Source organism: Schistocerca serialis, chromosome 3 (assembly GCF_023864345.2).
Source record: "Schistocerca serialis cubense isolate TAMUIC-IGC-003099 chromosome 3, iqSchSeri2.2, whole genome shotgun sequence".
Classification (NCBI taxonomy): Eukaryota; Metazoa; Arthropoda; class Insecta; order Orthoptera; family Acrididae; genus Schistocerca; species Schistocerca serialis.
This window is the reverse complement of record NC_064640.1, coordinates 367100477-367128031: the sequence shown is the minus strand read 5'-3', so window position 1 is coordinate 367128031 and position 27555 is coordinate 367100477. Positions and strand designations below refer to the sequence as shown.

Here is a 27555-nt window from a genome sequence, read left to right as displayed (position 1 = left end):
CACCAAGAAAAATTAAAGTGTTCATTTTTCCCGCAGTGGAATGATAGAGAAATAGCTGGAAGGTGGTTCAATGAACCCTCTGCAGTGCACTTAATTGTGATTTGCAGAGTAATCATGCAGATGTAGAATGCAGAGGATTGCATCCAATAACTTTAAAGACTATCAGGAGAAAGACACATAATAACATCATCACAGATTAATGAGTTGGCATTCGATGTGCTACACTGTTTACAGGAAAAATCATATTAGTGTGCTAAAACTTGTAAATTCAGCAGACCATTCTGCATTGCTTACATTTCTTAGGACATTGGTTACATTTCTGCCTGTCTGCAGCTATGGGATTTGGTGATCATAATAGTCAGTCAGCAAACCATAAACATCTGAAAAGCTCAACCTACAGGGGTTCAAGAGTGGGAATAGTTTTTACACCACTTCATACAGTTTATTACTAGAAGGCGGTAAGAGTATGCACTAACATTCTGGGTCAGTTACTTGACTTGGCTTGCAGTGAAGAACAAATTGACTTTAATAGGACTCCCAACTCTTGTCTGCCTCATCAAAGCAAGCAAATGGTGGTGGTGGTGGTGGTGGTGGTGGTGGTGGTGGTGGTGGAAGAGGAGGAGGAGGAGGAGGAGGAGGAGGGAGGCGCGGAAACTGCAGCTGCAGAACGTTGTTGGTTTTGCAGCAGTTGTAACAGAAATTTCTGCAGTTGTTGTGGAATTCCCATTGCTGTTTGTGCTTCTCATGTTGCTGCTCCTGAAGTTCCCATTGCTTTTCAAGCTGTTGATATTGCTGCAGTAGTTGTTGCTGTAACTGCTGTCACCACAGCCTTAGAAACTAGGGGTCCAGGCTTCACAGGAATGACTACACAGTGAGAACGTACTTGCTGCCACTTCTCTATCCTACTCCATGTAGGTGGAACAAGTTTATGATCACTTGTTCTGTTGATAATCCAAATTATAAATGTAACACAGGCCAGGTCAAAACTCTACTGTTCAATGGCACATAACTAAAGACTCAAGAGACTAGCTAGCAAGAGCCAGGCTGTGGTATTTACTGGCATCCTCTCAACACTGGCCAGCTCCCCATGACATGCTGGTGGCAGTGCTTCGCACGGGAGCAAGATGTGGCTGGAATACGTAGCCCAATTACCTATGATGTGTTCTCCCTATTGATAGTCAGGCTCAGTGGGGAATCCAAATAACTTTTGGGGCAGCATTGTAACAATCTCATGTGTTCTCCCTATTGATAGTCAGGCTCAGTGGGGAATCCAAATAACTTTTGGGGCAGCATTGTAACAATCTCCTTGTGCTTTGCACTTTTAAAAGTGATCTTACCAATTAGATTTTACATCACTGAGGAATTCTACCACTGATTCAAAGTTTTTTATATATGTTTTTACTGGTAAGAGGGTGTCAAACCCTGCAACTCTTTCTTAAAAAAATGGCATAATATTTAGCAACTGTATCTTTGTGTAGGTCATACTAGATTTTATGAATATACATTTTTAATGCAAGTGTATAAGATGCATACTCTGCCAAATTTGCCTTGTTCAAGTGAACATTAAGAAAAAGAGACATCATTTACCGAAAGAAGTAGCTACACAATATGTCTCAACATAGAGGCACATTTACATCTTCAAAATGTGGAACACTTGCACTTTTACAACACTTTATCTATTACTTTTCAAAATAAACCTTCTGCGTTGTTGAACCAAACAATGAAAGAGACTGTTGAGAGAAAGTGAGCTCTGTCAGTAAGTAGTGAAATTCTAATAGTAAATGTATAATGTTTACTTGGAATTTGCTTTCTCTGAATTCAGATGAATCTCATAGCATCCAGGTTGTCATTAAGGCATGGGGGAAAGCAATAATTCAGAGACAACTCGCATAAATCAAAACAGTGTCTGGCCTCAGTAATGAAATGATTGGAGGGGACAAGGCTTCATTTGGTATTCGTTCACAAAATATGTGCTTTCTTACCAAGGAGCAGTGTCCTTGTAACACCGAGACACAATTTTTGTGCAAAAATGTACGACAGAGGAAAGGAATGCAGGGTTATGCTTCATTTGTAATGTCAGCTTGGTGATAGTGGGAAAACAGAGATGTTTGAAGGATTATTATTCCATCAGCATTGAAGTTCTGCACTTTAATGCCATTCAAAGTGGAGAGAATCTTTCCCAATGTGACAAATATTTTCACAAACAAAAAACAGGCTTTTCATTTCACTGCCCCTTGTATTACCATCTGTGTTAGAAACTGCTAATGAAATATTAATCTGTAAGCAGTTACTACCTAATACTGGATTCTTCCTCTCAAATGTTTCAAATTTGTGTGTGTGTGTGTGTGTGTGTGTGTGTGTGTGTGTGTGTGTGTGTGTGTGTGTGTGTGTGTGAGTGAGAGAGAGAGAGAGAGAGAGAGAGAGAGAGAGAGAGAGAGAGAGAGAAAGTACACAGGGGATTTCTCACATCCAGGAATCACATCTGTGTGTTGGTTGTTTATGAGAAGATTGTGTTGTACCTTCTACAAGAAGTAGTATCTACCAGCATATGCTGGAATTCATCAGTAGCAGAGTAGTGACCTACTCAAGTTGCAGTTTATCATTCTGCAATATTTCAGCTTGTGTTAGTTGAGATACCATGACTGCCATGCTAGCAGCCCCACATGACAAGCACCCATGAGGGCAGACATACTGTTAACTCAGCTGTGCAGATTGAATAGCTCCATCATGTACCTTGGCCAGATATGAGTTTGTTTGCAGCAAGATACATATCCACATGGATAGTGTGAGAATGGCTGGAGTGCCAGGGACTGTCAGTATGGCAATCACTGTTGTGGCTTCCCTTGATGTGGTAGCAAAGAGATGCATGCTGACGGTGTGTCCACTAGTGACACTGGACACAGTATGGAGGCTCCAATGAAAGTGAACACTGCTTAATTGCATTCCTCATCATAAAGGTAGAGCATCATGTGCAACTGTGCCATTGGGTACACAATGTGATCATCTCTGGTTTCCATAGCTGGTAATTTGGATGACTGGTATTACATTTCTGACATGTTAAAACTGGTGTCTGTGGGCTATATTTGTGGTCTCCATGACATTATCTTTCAACAAGATGATGCAGACCACAAGTTGGTGTACCGTCTTAAGCTACCTCAATATAGAGGTCACTTTATTGTTCTCTCCAGACCTCTCACCCATGGGAAACATTTGGCCATATGTCGCTGAGAGACTCAAATGTCGCCACTTGTGAGCAATTATGATTAATGAACTCTAGCATAGAGCTGAATCAGCAAGGAAAGATGTACACATATCTGTCATCCAAGTTCAGTTTGATTCAATGGCCAGCCAAGTAAAAACCACTGTTGCTGCCAGAGGTGCTAATTCTAGTACTTAACTTCACACTCTGTACACCCCCAAATGACCTGCAAATTTAATTACACATGCTTTTTTATTATAATGTACACATGCACACACAGAACACATAAAACTTTTCACTCATTTGCTATTCTTCATAGTGCTCCAATTTTAGTCACCAGAAATGTATTTTTAATGTTCATTTACCACATTGCAGTGCACATTTCCAGTATTTTAGTGTACGGTTTATAATTTTTTGTGCATAAATGAATGCATATTTTGGTTATTTTTAGCACATATCTATCTACCACCCTCGCTTATCATCATTATACACACATCAAAAAAAGTTTTGCATCACTTCGGTTCTGAGAGTTCCGGAACCTGTATAGAAAATTGGAATAGAGATCAACATAAACATCATTCCTGCCCTTTTTATTGCTCACAAAAACCACACATTGCATGTTGTTCCACCATACAGCAAGACCTTCAGAGGTGGTGGTCCAGATTGCTGTACACATCGGTACTTCTACTACCCAGTAGCACGTCCTTTTGGATTGATGCATGCCTGTATTCGTCGTGGCATACTATCCACAAGTTCATCAAGACACTGTTGGTCCAGATTGTCCCACTCCTCAATGACAATTCAGCGTAGATGCCTCAGAGTGGTTGGTGGGTCACGTTGTCCATGAACAGCCCTTTTCAATCTATTCCAGGCATGTTCAATAGGGTTCATGTCTGGAGAACATGCTGGCCACTATAGTCAAGTGATGTCGTTATCCTGAAGGAAGTCATTCACAAGATGTGCATGATGGGGGCAAGAATTGTCATCCACAAAGATGAATGACTTGCCAATATGCTGCCAATATGGTTGCACTATCGGTCGGAGGATGGCATTCACGTATCGTACAGCTGTTATGGTGCCTTCCATGACCACCAGCGGCGTACATCGGCCCCACATAATGCTACCCCAAAACAGCAGGGAACCTCCACTTTCCTGAACTTGCTGGACAGTGTGTCTAAGGCGTTCAGCCTGTCCAGGTTCTCCCAACACGTCTCCGACAGTTGTCTGGCTGAAGGCATATGTGACACTCATTGGTGAAGAGAACATGATGCCAATCCTGAGCAGTCCATTTGGCATGTTGTTGGGCCTATCTGTACCACGCTGCATGGAGTTGTGGTTGCAAAGATGGACCTTGCTATGGACGTCGAGAGTGAAGTTGCACATCATGCAGCCTATTGAGCACAGTTTGAGTCGTAGCACGATGTCCTGTGGCTGCACGAAAAGCATTATTCAAAATGGTGGCGTTGCTGTCACGGTTCCTCCAACCCATAATCCGTAGGTAGCAGTCATCCACTGCAGTAGTAGCCCTTGGGTGGCCTGAGCGAGGCATCTCATCGACAGTTCCTGTGTCTCTGTATCTCCTCCATGTCCGAACAACATTGCTTTGGTTCACTCCGAGATGCCTGGACACTTCCCTTGTTGAAAGCCCTTCCTGGCACAAAGTAACAATGCGGACACGATTCAACTGCAGTACTGACCATCTAGGCATGGTTGAACTACAAACAACATGGGCCGTGTACCTCCTTCCTGGTGGAATGACTGGAACTGATCAGCTGTCATACCCTCTCTGTCTAATAGGCACTGCTCATGCATGGTTGTTTAACTCTTTGGGCTGGTTTAGTGACATATCTGTACAGTCAAAGGGACTGTGTCTGTAATACAATATTCAGTCAATGTCTATCTTCAGGAGTTCTGGGAACTGGGGTGTTGCAAAACTTTTTTTGATGTGTGTAGAAATTTTTTGTCAATTAAAATTAGCACAGCTATTCAAACTTGGGAACTACTTGCACCATTTTGTTCAGGATATGTGTGACTAGCAATTAAATGTAGAAAATAAGAATTAAAAACATGCCAGGTTAGGCAGTATGTCATCAGTGCAAAAACAGGACAATTATGGATCAGAGCAGTACTTTAAGATGTGACGTCTAGAGCTTAAATCCATAAAATCATAGCAACCATGGGAATTATTTTGATACTATGAGTGAAATATGTAACAGCTGCACAGAAGAAAATAAACTACTAATAACTTAAATGCCAATTAATTTTATAAGCAGTTGTAATAGTGATCAAAAGCATTTACTGTGACATTACTGAAGAGTTGTGAATCCAAGAATTAATTATTAACACTTTTACAAGAACCATAATTTTCAACTAAAATTCTAACAAAAACTGTATAACATTTCTGCAGTAAATGATGTGTGATTACTGTGAATGGGTAGTCAGGTTATTTCCATTTCCATTAAGTTATTGGCAGAAATGCAAGGTAGCAACCATAACGAAGATTCGTAAGATCACCACCCCATGTCATGTGAGTTCTTTGTCAACTGTATGGTGGTTTGTTCCTTACCCCCTCTTTCCTTTTTACAGTTCATTATTTTCAATACAAACCTCCCAACTTTATTTCATTCTCCCCTCATTTCATTTCAATAAATGTGGAAAATGGATGAAGTTGATAAGAATAAGAAAAAATGACCACAAAAGAAGTGTACCAGAATTTTGGAAATAACCCACATCTATCTAATTGTTACATCATGGTATACTACTACACTGTAAGGAGAGACTCGCATAAGGTTACAACAATTTCTTCACTTTTAAGCTAAAAATGGTATCACGGTTGCCAATTTATCGTTTAGTTATTGACAGAAACTTTCATGATAAACCTCATTCCCAGCCAACAAGCTGAAAAAGTATTTTTTTTTTTTAATTTTACTTACCTCGCCATTAGTGTAAAACTCCTTGTGCTGCTAATGATACTGAACTCATTATGGAATTCCTCGGCCTGTGGTGTAGTAACCTTCATGCCTCCAAGAGGGAGCTCTGAATTTACTTTTAGCCCTGATGCCAGTCCTGACCCATAGTATGATGTGTACAACAGGCAATCATTCAGCTGAAACAGTATAATGTAACTTCTATACATTGACACTTCTGATAACTGCCATGCAAAAATATATTTCAGATTGATTAAAATATGCTTAGAAGCGATATTCAGAAAAGTTTCACTGTAACAATTGTTCACTGTTCTGAAAACAACCATAAAAATACTCAGAACACTTGAAGGAAGAAAGTGCAGCAATCTGACGTGATTATTATTATTATTATTATTATTATTGTTGTTGTTGTTGATGATATTATCCAAAAAATGAATAATACTTCCTTAAACTTACTAATTATCTGCATCAACACAATAATTATACACTATTATTCACTGATATAACATAAACATATAGCCTCATTGCTAGGTGTACAATTAGTAAAAGATTCTTATTTCTTATCTTGTTGTTTACAGAGTGGTTTCTGTCCTGACCTGAAGTTGACAACTAATATCTAAGTAAAAATGTACGAGGCTCCATTAGAGCTGGCACAATGAGGAAATCCCACAAAGCTTTCTTGGGCAAAGTCTTGGTGAAGGTGGTCTTCACTGCCTTTGCCGAACTCTTATAAAGTCTCAAGATACGTTTCTCCACTCCATTTCCAGCCCAGTTCAGTAACAGTACCCCAATATTCAAATAAAAGGCCAGTCTATGTGGCATGTGTTTATTTTAAAATTGATGCAGTCATAAAATATAAAACTGGAATCCAGAAAAGATAGAAGGAATTTTTATAAAACTGTATCTAAAACAGGTACCTACTAGAATGGACTTTCCGTATCTGTGGGTATGAAGAACCTACCCATAGTTATTAGACAGTCACACTCACCAAATAATACAGAAAACCGGTGTGCAGACAGTCTTGTAGTGAACATGCGTACTGCATAATGCTAAAAATAACTGCACTATGCAGCATATTGGCTGTGACAGGGAGCCACTGAATTCAATTCCCAGTACTGAGAGCAATTTTTCTTTGTAGGAGGACTGGACTGGGGTATACTGAGCATCATCATAAGGTCAATTGAGGAGTTTCTTGAATGAGAAGTAGCAACTCTAAGTTCAAGAAAGCTGACACTGACCAGGAGAATGGTGTGCTGATCCCAAGCCCCTCCATATGGCATCCGATGACACCACTGGAAGATTGTGGAGCTTTGCTTTGCATGCTTTTAATGGATCTTGTTTAAGAGCTTGAAGCCAGTCTTTCAGATAATAACTGAACTGTGATGGTACATCAGGTTCTTTGCTTATTTGCAAATTACTCTTTTCTTGTTGTGTTTCATAATGTTCACTCCGTAAATCAAATTTGGTTCACCCCATGTCCTTCAATATATCTACGTTTTCGCCCATTCTCACTGACAATCGTTTCAACAACTGCAAGTAAATCTTTGATGGTATTCACTGCCTTTGTACATGCTGAAGCATTATGAAAGTGTATGTTCCTGAACCTATGATTGAACAATGTTGATATGGGTAATATGTTAACTTGTTCAGTGTTAATGAGCACTTTTTGATTTGTGTTATGGTATTACTCTTCAGGTTCTCTCCAATAGTCTGTATTGGTCTGGTTGCACAATAGATACAAAGGGTGCTAGGAAAATTTTGCAATACAGCTTTATTTATTTAATTTTTTCACAGTAATTTCTGCCATATTGAATACACCTCTCCATCCTCCAAAACCAATCCCTAAACTAGTTCTCCCAAGTTTCTGTAGGGAGAAAGGCACACTCATTGTCCCAAGCCCTCAGGAAGTCATCACTTGAAAACTGCCCTCCTTTCAGCTTCATTCTCACATATGGGAACAGTGTGAAGTTATGAGGAGTAAGGTCTGGACTGTAAGGAGGGTACTCAAGGAGTTTCAGACCTGTACCCCACAAACATTTGGTGCAAACTTTGGCATGGTGAGATGGAGCACTGTCGTGATGGAGGAACCAAGTGTTCATTCTTGTCTTTGGTCGCAGGTTCTTCAAAGATTGGATGACTTTCGGCAGGCAGTGTTCAGTGTACCACTTAGCTGTGAGTTTCTTCTGTGCATCCAAAACAACATGCTCCACAATTCCATTCAATTTGGAAAAAAACAGCTATCATTTTCTTCTTTACTGATTGGGATTTTCCAACAGCCACGGGTGTGTCATTATCTTCAAAGACCAAAACTTTGTTTTGCGTCTTAGTCGGCACATCATAATGCCAATTCTTGTCACCTGTCATGATGCTATTCACATATTTAGACTGTCTCTTAGAAAACTTCCTTAACATCTCCTGGCACCAAGTCATATGGTGTGTCATCTGCTCTTCTGTCAACCTATGCGGCACCCAGAGGCAACAGAATTTCTTTACTTGCAAATGATGATGTAGAATTGAACGAATTGTTGATGCGTTTAGCCATAAGGTCTCCTCTATCTGCTTATATGTCACTTGCCAGTTGGTTGGGTTGGGATGTTTGGGGGAGGAGACCAGACAGCAAGGTCATTAGTCTCATTGGATTAGGGAAGGACGGGGAAGGAAGTCGGCCATGCCCTTTCAAAGGAACCATCCCGGTATTTTGTCTGGAGTGATTTAGAGAAATCACAGAAAACCTTAATCAGGATAACTGGATGCGGGATTGAACCGTTGTCACTTGCCAGTCTTCGTCTAACATCTTCCTCACAGCATCAATGTTTTAACTGATGATCGTGGCCTTCCCGTCCTCTCAGCATCCTCCAGAGTAAAATTTCCTATGTGGTATTCTCTGTGCCACCTGAATACAGTTGTACGATGTGGACACACATCACTGAATGCAAGTCATTTCTCCAAAGCACTGGTCTATGTTTAAACCACGCGCAAAGTTGTACCGCAAACCGGCCCATATTTCACTTTGTGACCATGATGCCATAGCAAGCACTTCAAACTAACCCTGCTAGTGAACAGCTGCACCCACAGACTTGGCACAGTGCCTACAAAGCAAGTATGAAGTATTCTCAGAACATAGCGATTTATTGTTGCGTCGTGTTGCAGAACTTTCCTAGTTCCCTTTGTATTTTAATATTCAACATACTAGTTATTAGCATTACATTATTGCTTACAATGTACTTTCCTATGCAGAAGTAGCCACTTATATAGATCACAGAACGTCAAAACCATCTTGCAGATTTACAGTATCTGCAGCTGTTAGCATGGGTGGGGTATTAGCAAGGCACTTATCTATACCACATTGTTTCACTCCAAATATCTTCAAGAGTGTTAAACTGGTCACATTCTGAATATTATTTTTGAAGTAGTTCTGAATAACTTCAAATTGGTTTTTCCAGCACTCACCTGAATGAATGTCTCCATCACACTTTGCATAAAAGTGCAATGACTTTCAGTAGACTTAAAAAGCTTTCATTCCCTACAATTTGAAAAGCTTGTGCATCTTTACAAATCATGAACATAATTGCTTTACACAAGCATACACCTTTCATTCCAGTTTCTGAAGCTTATCACCATGAACTATGGGCACAACATATGGCATAGTGGTTAGTGTCACTGGTTGGCACGTTATAGGTATCAGTTCAACCCTGACTGCCTGCAATTATTTTATTTTGTATTTATCATTTCTGGAATGTTCTTGAGATAGATAATGTTCTGACTGTATGTTGGTGTCAATAATAAACATGCTTTCAGTTCTAAGTGTTGTACTTCACTGACAATCCTGCCTTTGGATTTCAACTTGATTGTAGTTTCAACATGACATTGTGTGTGGTAGAGACACTGGGTACTTCAAAAGATTGATGTAATTGCGACAATGTAAAATCTGTCATCTGAAAGGACAGGAACTAGAATAAAAGCTGTACATCATTCCTAAGATGGCAGATGGATTCCAAAATAGCAGTAAGGCATGCATCAGTACATTCCAGAGACTCTGGTCAAGACCCGACAAAATGGATGAACAGGTGGGATGCCAACAAGTTTGGTAAATGTGTACTTTTACTTGGACAGAACAGCCCAACAGTGGTTTGAGAACGATGGAGAGAAGCTGGTATGAATTCCAGGCTGGAGTGAAGAAAAAGTTTGGCGGCAAACAGCAGCAAGCCCACTTCGCAGGAGAACAATTGAAGAACAGAGCCCAACACCAAGGGGAACCACACAGTCATATATATAGAATATTTTGAACCCTATGCAAATTGTAAAACCGAGCATGAGAATGTCGTCCCTATGGCATTTATGGAAGATCACCATGAGCTCATCTCTCTCATATGCATGTTGGAAAGGGAAGAGGCACAGCAGTATATGGCAGCCAGGAATGTCAGAGCAAGTACACAAGTGATAGCATGCACCAGTGTCCACCTAATACATCATGAGGGAATAGAGAATATCAATAAAGGCATATCTATGACACAAATCTCCACCACCAGTCAAACATGCTGTGAAGAGGTGTATGGAGAACAACACACCAGTATACTGACACTGTGGTTGCTCTAGGCATATTGTATGCTACTGCAGAATGAGATGACCAGTGTTTGATGACTATTACACCACAAGCCACAAGACATCAACCATCATCAAAAAAACTACTATTCATGCTGGTCTACTGTAGACTATTACAGTCGACCTGTGGGATGAAGCCCATCATTGCAGCCTGGACATGCTCCCCAACATACCACAGCTGTTCCCCATCATCATACAAAGGTACCAGCAGCTTGCCTAGCCACTGAATACAGGAAAACTATGCAAGCATACCACATATGGAAGTGAGATCACCACAGATGAAAATCATCCATGGAGGACAGTCACCAAGATATCAGGAACTCTCACTGATATCATCAATGTCCAACCTGCCCAAGTGCTAGTCAATTTAGGGGCTTCTTTTTCTTTCATATCAGATGCTTACTGTTGTCAGCTAAAGAAGACTATGTTCTGTTATACACAAGACATTGTGCTAAAGATCTTAAATGGAAAATACGTCCAGCCAACAGGAACACGTATTGCAAGAACAACAATAAACAACAGAACACAGTCTTTTGAATTTGTTGTTTTAGCAGAATGCAGACATAATGTCATTCTTGGATGGAACTTCTTACAGGCATCTCAAGTAGTCATAAGAATGTGAAAGATCAGAGCTCCAGGTTGGTGGAACTATTCCAGTAAACACAAGAGAGATTGCTCCAGCCAGTTATTTACCACTGAAGATGAAGTTATCCCACTGGCATCAGTAACACGAGTTCTAGTCGTCAACTGAGATGCTCAGTTAAACTGTGAAGCTTTGTCAATTGCAAAATGCTACTCAGGCTCATGAAAGAAATCTACATGCCAATGACAATCATAAACATTGTAGGTGGTAAAGGAGAATGTTGAATCACTGTCATGAGCAGCAACAGTTCACCCCTAAAGTTATGTGCAGAGGGGCAGTGGAACCAGTCCAGGAAGGGTGGCTTAATGTAATTGCCAAAGAATCATGCTCTGCTTACACAACAGGCATTGTAGGGGGGAAGCTACTACTGAACTGCCAATGGGATCTGATCTGACCAAGGAACAACATTGGTGAGCAATAGCCATTCTATGTCAATTTTTGGATTCTTTAAAATCAGGAGTGGAGAAAAGATAGACCAAGCAGCCCATGATATAATACTCTGTTAGCACTGGGGGATCATCCACCAATTATACAGTGCTCGTATATGGTGTCACCATCTGGACAACAGACAATCTGGGAGGAAGTGGAGAAGATGCTGCAAGATGGCATTACTGGACCTTCAGAGTATCCTTGGTCTTCTCCTGTTGTCTTGAGAATACCAAGGGTATCACACAGCATTTCTGCATCAACTACTGATGACTGAACAAATTCATGATGTAAGATGTCTATGCATTGCAGTGTATTTGTGAAACCTTAGACTGATTGAAAGGAGGAAATTATTTTTCAATTATAAAAATGTAGACAGGCTACTGGCAAATCGAGGCTGACGAGACTGATTGGGAAAAGGCTGCCTTTGTGACTCCTAATGGTCTCTAGGAGTTTAAAGTTATGCCATTCGAACTGTGTAATGTTCAAGGCACCTTCGAATGTATGATGGACATCCTACTTCAATACCTTAAATGGATGATGTGTCTTTGCTATCTGCATGACACTGTCTTTTTTTAAAGACGTCTGAAGAACATCTAAGCTGCCTGCCAACTGTGTTGACGCGTTTTTCAGACTGCAGGTCTCTGCCATAATCTAAAGTACTGCCTCTTCATCACCAAAGAAATTAAAATCTTGGGGCACCTAGTGAATGGTGATGGAGTCTGTCCTGATACAGAGAAATCAAGAGCAGTCACATATTTTAAAACTCCTCAGCACATACTCATACTAATGGCACCAGCCTATGTTGGTGACACATCAAGAGGGTAGCAAGTTACATTTTTAGCTTTCTCTGTGTACTTTTACAGTTAAGAATTATGTTAGTAGTACTAGGATGGATCAGATTTGTGCCCGCTGTGGGTGGATGCAGGAGAAACTGGCTGCAGATTGCTAACAGCTGCAGATGCTTTTTGTCACACCCAGCCATCTTCAGGCTGTTGCCTTGGGATGTAGCAGTGGCAGAGAATCATGGACATTGTGTGTGACACCTTAGATATTGCTTGTTTCGCCAACAGGATTTGCTTTCAAGGCACCCTGAAGTGTACCCAGCACAGGGAAACTGCCCTCAATACAAGGTGAGTGACGGATGGTATCAAATCCACTTAGCTTGAGGTGGAGAGTCAATGTGAAGGATGGCCAACTGACCTCACCCACTGAGCCCTGTGAGTGGACAGGTGGCCACTTCTTCAACAGGGTCTGAGTAGGCACAGGGGGGAGGGGTCTGCTAGTTATCAGGAGCTCCAATGTTAGGTACATTATGGAGCCCCTTAGGGAAATAACATCCAGCACTGGGATGAAATCTAACATGTGCTCGGCAAATCTGCTGGGTGGCCTCATTCAGTGAGGCCGTGGCTGCAATTATCGAGCAGGCAGGGTGCACTCATCTGTAAGTTGGCACTAGTGACATCTGTTGATTGGATTCTGAGGCCATCCTCATTTTGTATGAGCAGCTGGTAGAAGTGGGGAAGACTGCTGGTCTTGCTTGTGGAGTGGGGTCCTTTTGTTTAGAGCTGAGTGGAGAGTCCCAACCAAAGGCTCCATTGATTCTATTATGGTCTTGGCTGCAGATATCTGGGCCTTCGTTATGGAGTGAAGAATTGCAGGACTTCTCTTGATAGGTCAGCAAGTATCAGAATATTTGTGAAGTGCATTTTTTTTTCTTTGACTAGGCATTAGTTTGATGTCCTCGGAAGAATGATTGTCAGTCAATACACAGAGAGCAAAATTATACAAAGTCCAAAGATAAGTCAGTTCAACTGTCTAAATTTTAACAATAAATTGTCAATATATTTTTAGCAAAGTTCCTGAATTTACTGTCCCCCATGGAAAGTTGTCACACTGAAATTATTCTTAGAACAAAAAACTGGTTGAAACCCAAAGTAGAAAGCTCTGAAATATTTAGCAAGGCATGGAAAGTATATCGATGAGACAGATTGAATGTCATCAGTAAGGGAGTGTTCGTTCACTACAGTTGACAAAAGCACTGTGTCTATTAAGGTCGAAACAGAGTCTGACTGAAGTTATCTGGACATGTGTACACATCTAAGTGAACTCAATTTTTTTTTTTTTTTTTTTTTTTTTTTTTTTTTTTTTTTTTTTTTTTTTTTTTTTTTTTTTACCAGCCACCCGATTCCACCGTGACAGTTTTAGACTCGCTCAAAGAGAGTCTATGCTCAGTAGTGTGAAAATACCAAGATCTTGCAATATTAGTTGGAGGCGACTTTAACCTACTGAGTATACAATGGGACATCCATGGGTTCACTGCAGGTGGTACAGATGGGCAGTCTTGTGAGGCACTTTTGAACAAGTTTTCTGAAAACTGTCTTGAGAAGCTAGTTAAAATTGTGATCATGATATCATAGCGACGATGGTTACTAAAGGTAATAAATCCATCAAAAAAGCTAGGAGAGTATTTTTTCTATAAAGAGCAGATAAGACATTGTTAGCATCCCACTTAGGCAATTCACTTCCAATATGATGGATTTAGAAGAACTATGGGAAAAATTTAAACAGATTGCAAATCATGCTCTGGAGAAGTATATGCCAAGTAAGTGGATTAAGGGCAGAAAAGACCCGTTATGATTCAATAACAAAATTTGGAAAATGCTGAGGAAACAGTGACTGTTGAATTCTTGGTTCAACAAAGAATGAGCAAATGACAACAGGTAAAAGTTAGTAGAAATTCCTGCACCCGTAATAAGATGGATGTACAAAGCATACAACAACTTCCATCATCATATCAGATAAAAATATCTTGCCAAGAACCTGAGAAAATTCTGGTCCTACATAACATCGCTGAGTGGGCTGAAGGCTTCTATCCAGTCACTCATTGACCAGTCTGGTGTGGCAGCTGAAGATATCAAAACGAAAGCTGAAGTTTTAAATTCTGTGTTCAAAAAGTCGTTCACGCAGGAGAATCATGAAAAGATACTGTCATTTGACCATTGCGCAGAATCCCGTATGGACAACATAGTAATAAGCATCCCTGGTGTACAGAAACATTTGAAAGAGTTGACAACAAATAAGTGACCAGGTACAGATAGAATCTCAATCTGGTTTCACAGGGAGTACTCTACAGCATTGGCCCATTACTTAGCTTGCATTTATCATGAATTTCTTGCCCAGCACAAAGTCCCAAGCGACTGGAAAAAAGTGCCAATGACTCCTGTATATAAGAAGGGTGGTAGAACAGATCTCCAAAATTGTAGACCAATATACTTAACATTGGTTTGCTGAAGAATCCTTGAATATATTCTCAGTCTGAATACTTTAAATTCCCTTGAGATGGAAAAGCTCCTGTTCACAAATCATCACAGACTTAGAAAGCATTGACTGTGCAATGCTCAGCATGCCCTTTCCTCACATGATATCCTGCAAACTATGAATGAAGGACAACATGGAAATTCCACATTCCTAGATTTCCAGATTATGTTTAACATGGTGCCTCACTGCAGAGTGTTGACAAAAGTTAAGAGCATAAAAAATAGCTTCACATACACGTGAATGGCTCAAAGACTTCTTAAGTACGAGAAACTATTATTTTGCCCTCTACAGTATGTGTTCATCAGAGACAAGGGTATCATCAGGAAGCCCCAGGTAAGTGTGATAGGAACAGCCTTATACTCTAGAAACATATATGATCTGATGGGCACAGTGAGCAGAAATCTGCAACTGTTAGCTGATCATGGTACAGTGTACAGGAAAGAGTTTCTTGTTATGTTGTTGAGTGACTTTTGGATGATACAAGATGACTTAGACAAAATTTATTGTTGGTCTAAAAGTAGAAAACTCCAGGTTAATGCAGATGAGTAGGAAAAACACCTCTGTGAGGTTCTATTATAGTGTTAGTAGTGTTTTTCTTGACAGTGCCACATCTGTTAAATATTGAGGCATAATGTTGCGAAGCAATATGAAATGGAATAAGCACTTAAGGATGGTATTAGGAACTTCAGTTTATTTGGAGAATTTTACAGAAGTCTGGTTCATGTTTGAAGAAGAACCTGAACTTGAAGCTGACTGCATAATGATTCTACTGCCACCAATACACATTTTACACAAGGACTATAAAGATAAAATTAGAGAAATTAGGGCTTGTACGAAGGCATGCAGACAGTCACTTTTCTCTCACTCTACTTGTGAGTGGAACAGGAAATGTCTAGTGGTACAAGATACCCTCAGCCGTGCACCATATGGTGGTTTGCAGAATATACATGTAGATGTAGATTCATAAAGAAAGTCTGTTGGTTTGGGGAATAAAGGGACCAAACTATAGGGTTATCAGTACCTTTTTCCTTATTCAAACAGGTCTTGAGTTAAAAACAGTCCTAAAAGGAGTTGGGGGAAGTAAAAGGCATAAAACTAGCTACAAATCACACCAAAAGATAAAATGACAGAAGCCAACAGAAAGGGGAAAACATATGCTAAAAGGAGAAAGTAGTGGAAGGTATTAAAAGAATATAGCAGATTGCATGGGCTGGCTGATCGCAAAAATAAAAGAGGATGAGACAGTCACCCTGCAACACACTAAAATCTCAAGTCTAAAAGAAATGGCTAGGGGAACACAGGTAGGGAAAAGACGAACACCAAGGTGAACAGAAAGCAAAAAAAGAGTGGGGAAGAGTTAAAATGGAGGGAGGTTGGTGGCCGGGGAGAGAAGGCCAGATGCCCACCCTTAGACTGTGTGATAAAAACCCCCCTCATGAACAAAATGTAAAACATCAGCCATTGAGGCATTGTCACCGAACACCATTGGCAGCGTGGCAGGAAAGTTAAAAGTTCACCACAGAGCAGCTAAAATTGGGCAGCCAAACAAGATGAGGACGGCAGTCATGTGGGAGCCACAGAGACACCAGACACCAAGGCAGGTTCTCATGACGGAGGAGGTAACCATGTGCTAGCCAAGTATGGGCAATGCGGACCTGGCAAAGGACAACGGAGTCCCTGCGAGTGGCTCACTTGAATAACCGCTACACATTCATTGTCTCCTTGATAACATGTAGTTTATTTGGTGCACTGAGGGTGCATCATTCAGTATCCCAGATCGCAAAAACTTTATGGTGGAAGGCCAATTGGAGATCAGTATCCAACAGGCCGTTCTCCAGAGTTGGTTTAACGGTAGCCTGTTTGGCCAGGTTGTCAGCAAGATAATTGTCTGGGATCCCGACATGTCCTGGGGTCCAAATGGAGGTCAATGAATGTCCACTATTTCTGAGGGCATAAAGAAACTCTTAGATAGTCATTACCAATTGATGGCGAGGGAAGCACTGGTCGAGAGCTTGTAGGCTGCTTAAGGAGTCACTACAGATGATGAAGGACTCACCAGTGCAGGAAAGGATATGCTCAAGAGCATGACAGATGGCTACCAACTCCACAGTGAAAACACTGCAGCCATCCAGCAAGAAGCGCTGTTCAGTACATCCAACGTGAGTGTAAGTGAAGCCAAGAAGCTTGTTGACCACTGATCCATTGTTGTGGACTATTTCTGAACCCTGGAACTTGTCGAGAATAGAAAAAAATTGCTGGTGGAGGGCCTCAGGTGGACCTGAGCCTTTTGGGCCTTGCGATAGGTCCAGACAAAGCTGTGGGCACGGCATGGACCATGGAGGTGTACTTAAGTGAACCCACAGGAAAGGTGGTAGAGGGAACATGTCGAGTTCAGTAAGAAGCGACCAGACATGGATTGCAATGAGAGTCCCCATTCTGGGCTGCTGCTGCGGGAAATGGATTGCAGTGTCAGGGAAAAGGAGACAGTAATTTGGATGGTGAGGCAAACAATGAATGTGGGTGGTATAATTTGCAAGCAGTGGGGAGATACTGAGGACCCCACTGCTATTGCAAGACTATTAACGACAATTAAAAAGAGTCGGACACTCAGGACAGAGCCCTGCAGGACCCCATTCTCTTGGCTATGAGGCTATGTGGCGAACTGTGGGAAACACTGATACGAACTCTGAAAGTGCAGAGCAACAAGAAGTTCCGCATAAAAATTGGGAGGGGGTTCCGGAAACCTCACTCATGCAGACTAGTGAGGATGTGGTGTCGCCAAGTGGTATTGTAGGCCTGTGTCAGATCAAAAAAGATGCCAGTAAGGTGTTGTCACCAGGAAAAGGCCGACTGAATGGCAGACTCCAGGTGGACCAAGTTGTCCATGGTGGAGCGCCTTTGTCAAAAACCACCCTGTGTTGGAGCCAGAAGGCCCTGAGACTCAAGGAGCTAACACCACCAGCTCACAAAACCTTCGAGCAGCTTGAACAGAACATTGGTGAGGCTGATAGCATGATAGCTATCCACATATAGTGGGTTCTTAGCAGGTTTTAGCACTGGAAAGATGATACTTTCCCACTATTGCGACGGGAATTCACCATCACCCCAGATGCAGCTGAAGATGGCAAGGAGGTGGTGCTGGTAATTAGCTAACAGGTGTTTAGTTATTTGGGAATGGATGTGATCTGGGCCAGGGGATATGTCAGGACAGTCAGAAAGGGCACTGAGGAATTCCCACTCGCTGAAGGCAGCATTATATGGCTCAGAGTGGCATGGAGCAAAAGATAGGTGTTGTCGATCCACCGGCTGTTTGAGGAGATAAAAGGCAGGGTAGTAATTTTCAGACACAGAGGTGCAAGCATAATGCTTGGCAAGATGCTCTGTGATTACATCTGGATCAGCAGATCCAGCTCCATGTGTGGAAATTCCAGGTACACCTGAATGGATCTGACAGCTGTAAAAGCATCGGAGCTCGGCCCAAGCCCGCAAAAGAGAGGTCCGTGTTCCAATGGTGCAGATGTATCGTTCCCAACACTCCTGCTTCCGTCATTTGATGAGTAGGCAGACCTGGTCACAGGATTGTTGGAAGGCAATGAGGTTCTCCAGAGACAGGTGGCACTTATAACATTGGAGGGTCCACCTATGGCCTCTAATGGCTGCAGTAATTTCTGGCGACCACCAAGGCACCGACTTCCACCAGAGGCAACTTGAGGAATGAGGTATTGCCAACAATGGTACTAGTGATGGTGTGGACCACCTCATTGATGTATGCATGAACGGAGATTCAACGGTGGTAGCTGAGGTGAAAGCATCCTAGTAAGCCTTGGGAAAAGCCCATCTGCGCAAGTGTCAAAATGAGTGATGGTGGGGTAGAGACAAGAAGAGTGGAATATGGTCACTACCACACAAGTCATCGTGAGCTCTCCAGTGGATAAACAGGAGAAGGCCAGTACTGCAGACTGAGAGATCAATGGCTGAGTATAAGCCATATGCCACACTGAAATGCGTGGGGACACCTGTATTCAGGACCCAAGGTCGAGTTGAGTTAGTACGTCCTCGACATGTTTACCAAAGCCAGTAACCTTGGTTCCACTTCACAAAGGGTTATGGGCATTAAAATCACGCAGAAGTAGACAAGGTGAGGGAGTTAGGAAATTAGTGTAGCAAATACATGGGGTGGCACTTCACCAACTGGAGGGAGGTAGACGTTATAGATGGTAATTTCCTGTGTTTTCCTCACCCTGACAGCCACAGCTTCTAAAAGTGTTTGAGGGGACACAGGTTCACTACAGACAGAGGTAAGGACATAGGTACAAATTCCACCTGACAGTATGTCACAGTCAGTACGGTTTTTGTAGTACCCCCAATAGCCATGAAGTGCAGGGGTCCACATTGCGGGAAACCAGGGTTCCTGAAGGGCAACGAAAAAGCAAGTGTAACGCTTAAGAGCTGTCGCAACTCAGACAGGTGAGAGAAAAAATCATTGCAGTTCCACTGGAGGATGACACTTCCCGTAGTCAGAGAAGGCATGAAGTGACCAAGGAGGCAGTTTACGCCTCAACATTATCTGCTGCCTCCGGTTGAGTATTGTATCCATTTTCACTGCAGGTGAGGCGTTAGTGAGATCCAGGTCTTTGGGGGATGCTAAATTCTCTACCTCATCCTCAGAATCCGAACTGGTAGGGAGTGGTAGTGTTGGGGCCACCAGAGAGTCCTGTTTCTTAGCAGACTTCTTCGTCTGCTTGCTCTCTTGCTTCTCTTTAGGGGCTTGCTGGGAAGGCTTCTCCGAACTAGCTTCAGGCACGAAGGAAGACTGTGAAACCTTTTGTCCAACAGCTTGTGGCTCCTTCAGCCACTGATGAGTGTTCACTTTTGCGTTAGTGGAGATCTTGGAAGGGAGAGTCCCTAGGGACCACTTCTGTGCGAGAGGGGCCGGAGGAGGCTGAAGCCTCTCTGGCTACGAGGAGAAGTCCGATGTACCCAGCATTTCAAGGGGGGGGGGGGGGGGGGTACTGCTCCCAAAGTAGCCGCTTTGGGAGAGACAAAAAAAAGAATGCCCCCAACATCAAGGGGACAGATGTATTCGGGCGGCTCTGAGGGTCCACTGTATGAGATGTCAGAACCACACTCACATATGAGGGAAATGTCAACATAGCTGCAGCTTTCAAATTTACAAAGGTTGGAACTTTAATAGTGGCAACTATTTATTTACAGCTTGTACAAAATAGATACGTGTTTCAAAGTTTTACTCATCTTCAAAGTAGTTACCAGCATTGTGTATAACCCGTTGCCAGCAGTGCCAGTTGTGTTGACAGCTCGTGTGGCGTGGTCTACTGCATGACGAATTTGTAGCAGTTCTGAAGCAAATGCCGTGAAGTGTTTCCTTCAGTTTAGAAATCAAGTTGAACTTACGAGTCAGAGGAGTGCAGTAGGTGGTATAGCACTTAGTAGCCCCATCAGTCAAACAAATCAGTAACAGCTTGCACTGTATGTGCTTGAGAATTGTCCTGCAAAATGATGGTCAGATCCCACAGAAAGTGTCATCACTTCTGTCTCTAAGCTGGTTGTAGGTTGTGTTCCAAAAATGAACGGCATAGAGAAATAAGTGATGACACTTTCTGCAGGACCTGACTATCATTTTGCAGGACAATGCTCAAGCATGTACAGTGCAAGCTGTTACTGATTTGTTTGAATGATGGGGCTGCTAAGTGCTGTACCACCTACTGCACTCCCCTGACTTAAGCTCTCGTAAGTTCAACTCGATTTCTATACTAAAGAAACCCTTCACGACATTTGCTTCAGAACTGCTACAAATTCATCGGGCAATAGAGCGCGCCGCTCGAACTGTCAACACAACTGGCATTGCTAAGAATATCCTATGACTTCCACATCGCTGACAACACGTTATACACAATGCTGGTGACTACTTTGAAAGTCAGCAAAGCTTTGAAACACGTATCTATTTTGTATGAGCTGTAAATAAATAGTTGCCACTATTAAAGTTCCAACCCTCGTACATTATCATCTTGGTAAGTGAGCTGGTCCAGGGTCTTGTACTCCATAATTTTCTGCTTTCTTTGGAGTACTGTGCAGTCTGGCAAGCAGGGGGAGTGGTGCACCCCACAGTTAACACAAGTGGAAGGATGTGCACATGGAGTATTTGGTTGCAGTGGATGTCCACATTCTCAACATGTGGCTCTGGAATTGCAGCAGGAAGACATGTGCCTGAAGTTCCAGCACTAAAAGCACCTCATAGGGGGAGGGACGTATGGTTTTACGTCACATCAGTATACCATCATCTTGACATTTTCAGGCAATGAATCACCCTCAAAGGCCAAGAAGAAGACACTGGTAGCAACCCTATTGTCTTTGTGTCCCCTAAAGATGCGCTGGATGAAGTGAACACCCTGCCGTTCTAAATTGGCGCGGAGCTTATTGTCAGACTGCAAGAGAAGGTCGTGATGCAAAATAATCCCCTGGACCATGTTGAGGCTTTTATGTGGGATGATGGAAACAGGAATATTACCCAGCTGGTCACAGGCTAACAATGCCCGGGACTGAGCTGGGGATGCTGTCTGAATGAGGCCTGCTCCATTTCTCATTTTTGACAGCGCAGCCACTTCCCCAAACTTGTCCTCCAGGTGATCGACAAAAATTAAGGCTCTGTAGCCAGAAAGGAGTCCTCATCCATTATGCTGCAGACTGAATACCTTGGCAAATAAGGCTCTCTCTTTTCAATAGTTCTATGTTCCTCCCCTGGTGTGGCTATGGAGGGGAACAATTTGGGGTCATAATTCTCAGCATTAAATTCGACTTTCCATTTTTTAGAGACTGTTGTGGCCATTCAGTCCCCAGCAAAAGATGATTTGGTCCACTTCATTGCAGGTCATCCGCCCTGATGCCACCCACTCAGATCAGGGACTCTCCCCACGGGCACCACCGAGCCACAGCAAAGGCCACCTGGCGCCATGGCCGTTGCTGAGAGTCCTGATGCCCCAAGAAGGTGGATATCTACTCCTTGGCATACATGGGGAGTGTGCAGGCCAGGCATCAGCAGTGCGATCCCTGTGTTGTCAGAGGGCCACCATCACAGGGGTACATGACGATCCAATCATGATGGACTGGCAACCGTGCTGGATTTTGGGTTATGAGAAATCCAATATTGTCATGGGGGTGAAGAAGGACAGCAGACTATAACTGGATTGCAGGTGGAGTTGCAGATCCAAGACAATAAGAGGTGCAGAAGGTCTAATCGCACACTGGATATATGGTGCACCAAGTAAAGTGTCCTTCCCCAAATGGCCCACACTTCACCACGTAAGGTGTCCTTCCCCAAATGGCCCACACTTCACCACGTAAGGTGTCCTCCCCCAAATGGCCTGCACTTCAGATAATTTTGAAAGATGTGTACGTAAACTCTAAAAGGAGAACCATAACTGATTAGGTCAAAAAGTGGGAGACTCCTTTTAGTCACCTCTTATGACAAGCAGGAATACCTTGGGCCTATTCTAACCCCAAACCTGCAGGGGAGCAAAGAACTTCTGTACCAACACGTCACTTGGAACAACTACTGCAGGGAGATACCAAATTCACCTGGAACAAGATGCAAGAAAGATCTTTCTTTGTCCTTAAGGAGATGTAACATCATCTCCAGTTCTAGCATTGTTTGATGAGAATGTTGAAACACAGTTTCATAGTGATGCTAGTGGTTTTAGAATAGAGGCATTTCTAGTACAAATTCATGAAGGTACTGAAAAAGTGATAGCTCACACTTAGGCATTAACAAGTTCTTGCCATATTTATTTGGCACACCACTTACTGTTGTGACAGACCACAATTCTCTCTGCTGGCTGAACAGTTGGAAGGATCCGTTGTGTTGACTGGTGAAATGGACACTGTGACTTCAGGAGAACAAGCTCATATTTTACAAGGAACTGAAGTTGATTAGTTGTAACCAATTTTATCAGCCCAATTGTTGGAATCCTGGTGAACTATTTTTGCCTTGACTGTGAACAACAGTTGATGGTCCCATCTAGGTCAGCTGAGTGCTTGTACATGTGGCAAAAGTGTATGTTATTTCTGTGTTCTCGACAGGAAAACTTTGTACTTGTGTTAACATGGACATTTCACCTAAGAAGGAGGCAAAAACAGTTGCTATTCATGAACACACTTCTATGACAGCAAGAGACATTGCCTCAGTTGTTGGTGTGGAAAAATTTAGTGTTTCACAACTTATTAGGGCATATAGTGAAATGCCTCCCTGTTTCCAAAGAGAAAAGGCTGATGTGAATGAAACCGAAAAACCATCCCTACAACTGACAAAATTCTGCTTAGAAAATGTAGAATTCATCCTCACAAGACAAGTAAGGACTTTAAAAGAGATATATTGGCTACCGGGGTCAAAATTGTCTGTTCAACAGTATGGTACTGGCTTCTTGATTGTGGGCAGAAGGCACAAAAGTCAATAAAGAAGCAGTTGCTAACACCTGTCATGAAGAAAAACAAGTTGGCATGAGCCATAATATATAAATCTTGGACCTCTAATGACTGGAAAGGTGTAATTTTAGTGATGAGTAACATTTTATTGTTCAAGGTTAGAGAGCACAGGTTTTCACAGGAAGCTCCCATGAGACAGTTGGATCATCTGTTGAGGCACTGTCACCTAACACAATAGGTAGTGCATCAGGAAGGTTAAAAGTCCATCTCAGGGCAGCTAAATTTGGACAGTGACACTGAGGTGGGTCCTCGCAGTGTAGGAAGTGACTGTGAGTCAGTCAAGAATGGCTGATGCAGAGCCAGCAAAGGACAATTGAGTTCTTGCAAGAGGACCTCCACACATTCGTCTTCTCCTTTACTTGTCAGCAAAGTCAAGGAGTGTCATTCTGTTTCCAGATCCCAAAAAACTTTGTGGTATAACACCAAGAAAAGATCAGACTCTGGTACCTGATCTCCAGACTTTGTTTACGAGTAGCCCGTTTGGCTAGCCTGTCGGCAAGTTCATTTCCTGGGATTCCGACGTGTGCTGGGGTCCATATGAAGACCACTGACTGTCCATGTTGTTTGGGGACATAAATGGACTCTAGGATAGCCATTATCAACAGATGGCGATGATAGCACTGGTCAAAAGCTTGTAAGGTGCTCAAGGAGTTCCCTACAAATGAGGAAGGACTTGCTAGTGCAGGAATGGATATGCTCAAGAGCATGAGATATGGCTACAGGCTATGCAGCAAAAACACTGCAGTCAGTGCTGTCCAGTATGTACTGTGTGAGCATAAGTGAACCCAATGTGACCATCTACCATTGAGCCATCCATGTAGACCATTTCTGAGCCCTGCAACTCACCGAGAATAGAGAAAAATTGGTGGTGAAGGGCCTCAGGATGAACTGAGTCTTTTGGGCCTTGCCATAAGTCCAGATGAAGCTTTGGTCAAGGTATACAAGGGTGTAGGTGAGTGGACTCGGAGCAGAGGTGGTAGAGGGAAAGACTCAAGTTCTGTAAGAATTGACTGGATGCAGACTGCAATTGTAATTCCCAATCTGGTCTACAGTTGTGAGAGATGGAGTGCCATGTTAGAGAAAAGAAGATGGTAATTGGGATATTTAGGCAAGCTGCAAATGTGTGCAGTATAATCTGCAAGCAGTTGTTGCCACCTGATCCACAATGGAGGAACCACAGCTTCCACGAGTAGGCTGTTCGCTGGGCTCATTCAGAAAGCTCCCACTGCAAATCAAACTCCACAGTGGTGTATAGGGGTCAGCATCTGCAATGCTGAGGGCCATGCTGAACCATGCGCCAGGCTCCCGTAGTCCAGATGGGACTATACCAGGGCTTTGTATAGCTGCAACTGTGTGGCAATTTGCACCCCAGTCAGTATGACTCAGGCATCGAAGAATGTTAAGATGCCACAAGCACTTTTGCTTAAGCTGATGAAGATGGTGAAGCCAAGTTAAGGGGGCACTGAAAGCAGTCCTAAAAAGTAATAATAGCCCACTACATTAAGCAGATGGTTATCAAGATAAAGTTGTTGGTGCAGGTGAACTGTACGACGGTCACAGAAGCACAAGTCTTGGTGACTGAAAACTGAAAGCCGTGGGTGAGGGCACATGACTGCACCTTTCATGTGGGTTCCTGCAGTCAACATTCAGCCACACCAATGGTATATGAGCAAAAGGAAATGCAGAAGTTGTCAGCACATAAGAACGATGATATGAGGACCGCACAGCTGCTGCAAGACCATTGATTGCCACTAAAAAGTGTGGGACACTCAGCACAAAGCCCCAAGGGACCCTATTCCCTTGGATATGGGGCAAACTGTGTGAAGCACTACCTTGAACTCTGAAGCTGTGCAGCGATAAAAAGTTTTGCATATAAATCAGGAGCGGGCCCCAGAGACCGCACTTGTGTAATGTAGCAAGGATGTGGTGTCACCAAGTGGTGTCATAGGCTTTTGTCAGGTCAAGAAAGACTGCAATACGATGATGACAGCAGGAAAAGGTTGTTAGGATGGCAGACTCCACGTATACCAAGTCATCAATGGTGGAGCGACCGTGGTGAAACTCGCCCCAAGACTCAAGGAGACAACACAACCACCAGCTTACCATACGTTCGAGCAGCTTGCACAGAATGTTGGCGAGGCTAATAGGACAATAGCTACCCACATCTAGTGGGTTCTTAATGTTTTTTAGCACTGGAACAATGATACTTTCTCGCCATTATGACAGGAATTCACCATCACTCCAGATGCAGTTGAAGACGGCAAGGAGGTGGTAATTTTCAGACACAGAGGTTTGAGCTCAGCAAAATACTCTGTGATTGTGTCTGGGTCAATAGATACAGTTCCATGTGTGGAAATTCCAGGTATACCGGCAGGGGTCTGACATCCGTAAAGGCATCTGAGCTTTGTCCAAATCTGGGAAGGAGAGGCTCATGTAGCAATAGTGGAAACGTACCATTTTCAGCACTCCTGATTCTGTCTTTTGATTACCTGACGGACTTGGGCACGTAGCCATTTGAAGGCAATAAGGTGATCCACTGATGGGTGCCACTTATGACATTATAGGGCCTGCCTACGATCCCTAATGGCCATAGCAATTTCTGGCAACCACCAAGGCATTTTCTTCTGGGGGACAACCTGAGGAACACGGGATTGCTGATTCAACCACAGAAACAATGGTAGTAGTAACATCCTGGACCACCACAACGATGGTACCAAGCAATTGAGATCCCACAGTGGTAGCAGAGCCCTTCTGGACAAGCATTTAGGTGAATGACACCATGAGAGGGACAGGATCAGCGGACAGTGGCCACTACGACACAAGTTGTCGTGAGCTCTCTAGTGGATAGATGGTAGAAGGCCAGGACAGTAAACTGAGAGATCAGTGACCAAGTATGTACCATGCACCACACTGAAGTGAGCGGGGACACCTATATTTAGGAGGCAAAGGTTGAGATGAGTGAGTAGATTCTCGACATCTTTACCGTGGCCAAGAATTTTCGATCCACACACAAAGTGTTATGGGTGTTCAAATCACCCAGAAGTAGAAAAGGTGGGGGGTGTTGAGAAATTAGGGCAGCCAATACACGGTGCAGGACTTCACAATCTGTTGGAAGATAGATGGTGTAGACAGTAAATTCCTGCATTGTCCTCACACTGACAGCCACAGCTTCTAATGGTGTTATAAATGGCCAGGTTTGATATATACAGAGGTAAGGACATATGTACATACTTCACCTGACATCCTGTTACAGTCAGTACAATTTTTGTAACACCCTCAACAGCTTTGAAGGGCAGGGGGCCGCACTCCTGGAAACCAGACTTCCTGAAGAGCAATGCAAGAAGCAGGTATATTGCTTAAGAGCTATCGTAACTCAGCCAGGTGGGGAGAAAAACCACCACAACTCCACTGGAGGATGAAGCCACCAGTAGTCTGGGAAGGCATGAAGGGACCAAGGAGGCAGTTTATGCCTAAGAATCATCTGCAGCCACCGGCTGAGTGCTTGTATCTAATACCCTCGCAGCTGAGGCCTCGGAGAGATCTAGGTCCTCAGGGAATGCTAAAATCTCGAGCTCATTCTCATTCTTGGAAGCATTATTGGTAGGGAGTGGTGGTGTGGGGGTTACTGGAGTATCTTGTTTCTTAACAGACTTCTTCTTTACTTGTTTGAGCTTGCTGGGAGGGCCTCTCTCAAGAAGCTTCAGGTACAGAGGAAGACTTAGAACAAGACTTTGAAGTCCTTCGACCAGCAGCTTGTGGATCCTTCAGCCCACTTTGCATGGGGTGAGACTTTGGGAAGCAGAGTCCCAAGGGAACCATTCCATGTGAGAGGAGCCAGAGGAGGCTGTTGCTTCTCCAGCTTGGAGGAGGGGACTGACGTCGCCGGCATTTACGGGAGGGGTTTTGCTCCCAAAGTAGTGCTTTGGGTACAAAAAATGAAG

At 43.0% G+C, this 27555-nt stretch overlaps 1 protein-coding gene across 1 annotated transcript in view; it reads right to left on the bottom strand.

Annotated features, from left to right (window-relative positions):
* LOC126470185 (uncharacterized) overlaps positions 1 to 27555 on the bottom strand; it is a 130990-nt gene that overhangs the window by 55975 nt on the left and 47460 nt on the right. Inside the window, exon 5 of the mRNA XM_050097842.1 lies at positions 6133 to 6305. Within this exon, the coding sequence (XP_049953799.1) occupies positions 6133 to 6305 (173 nt within the window). The remainder of the gene's footprint in view (positions 1 to 6132; positions 6306 to 27555) is intronic.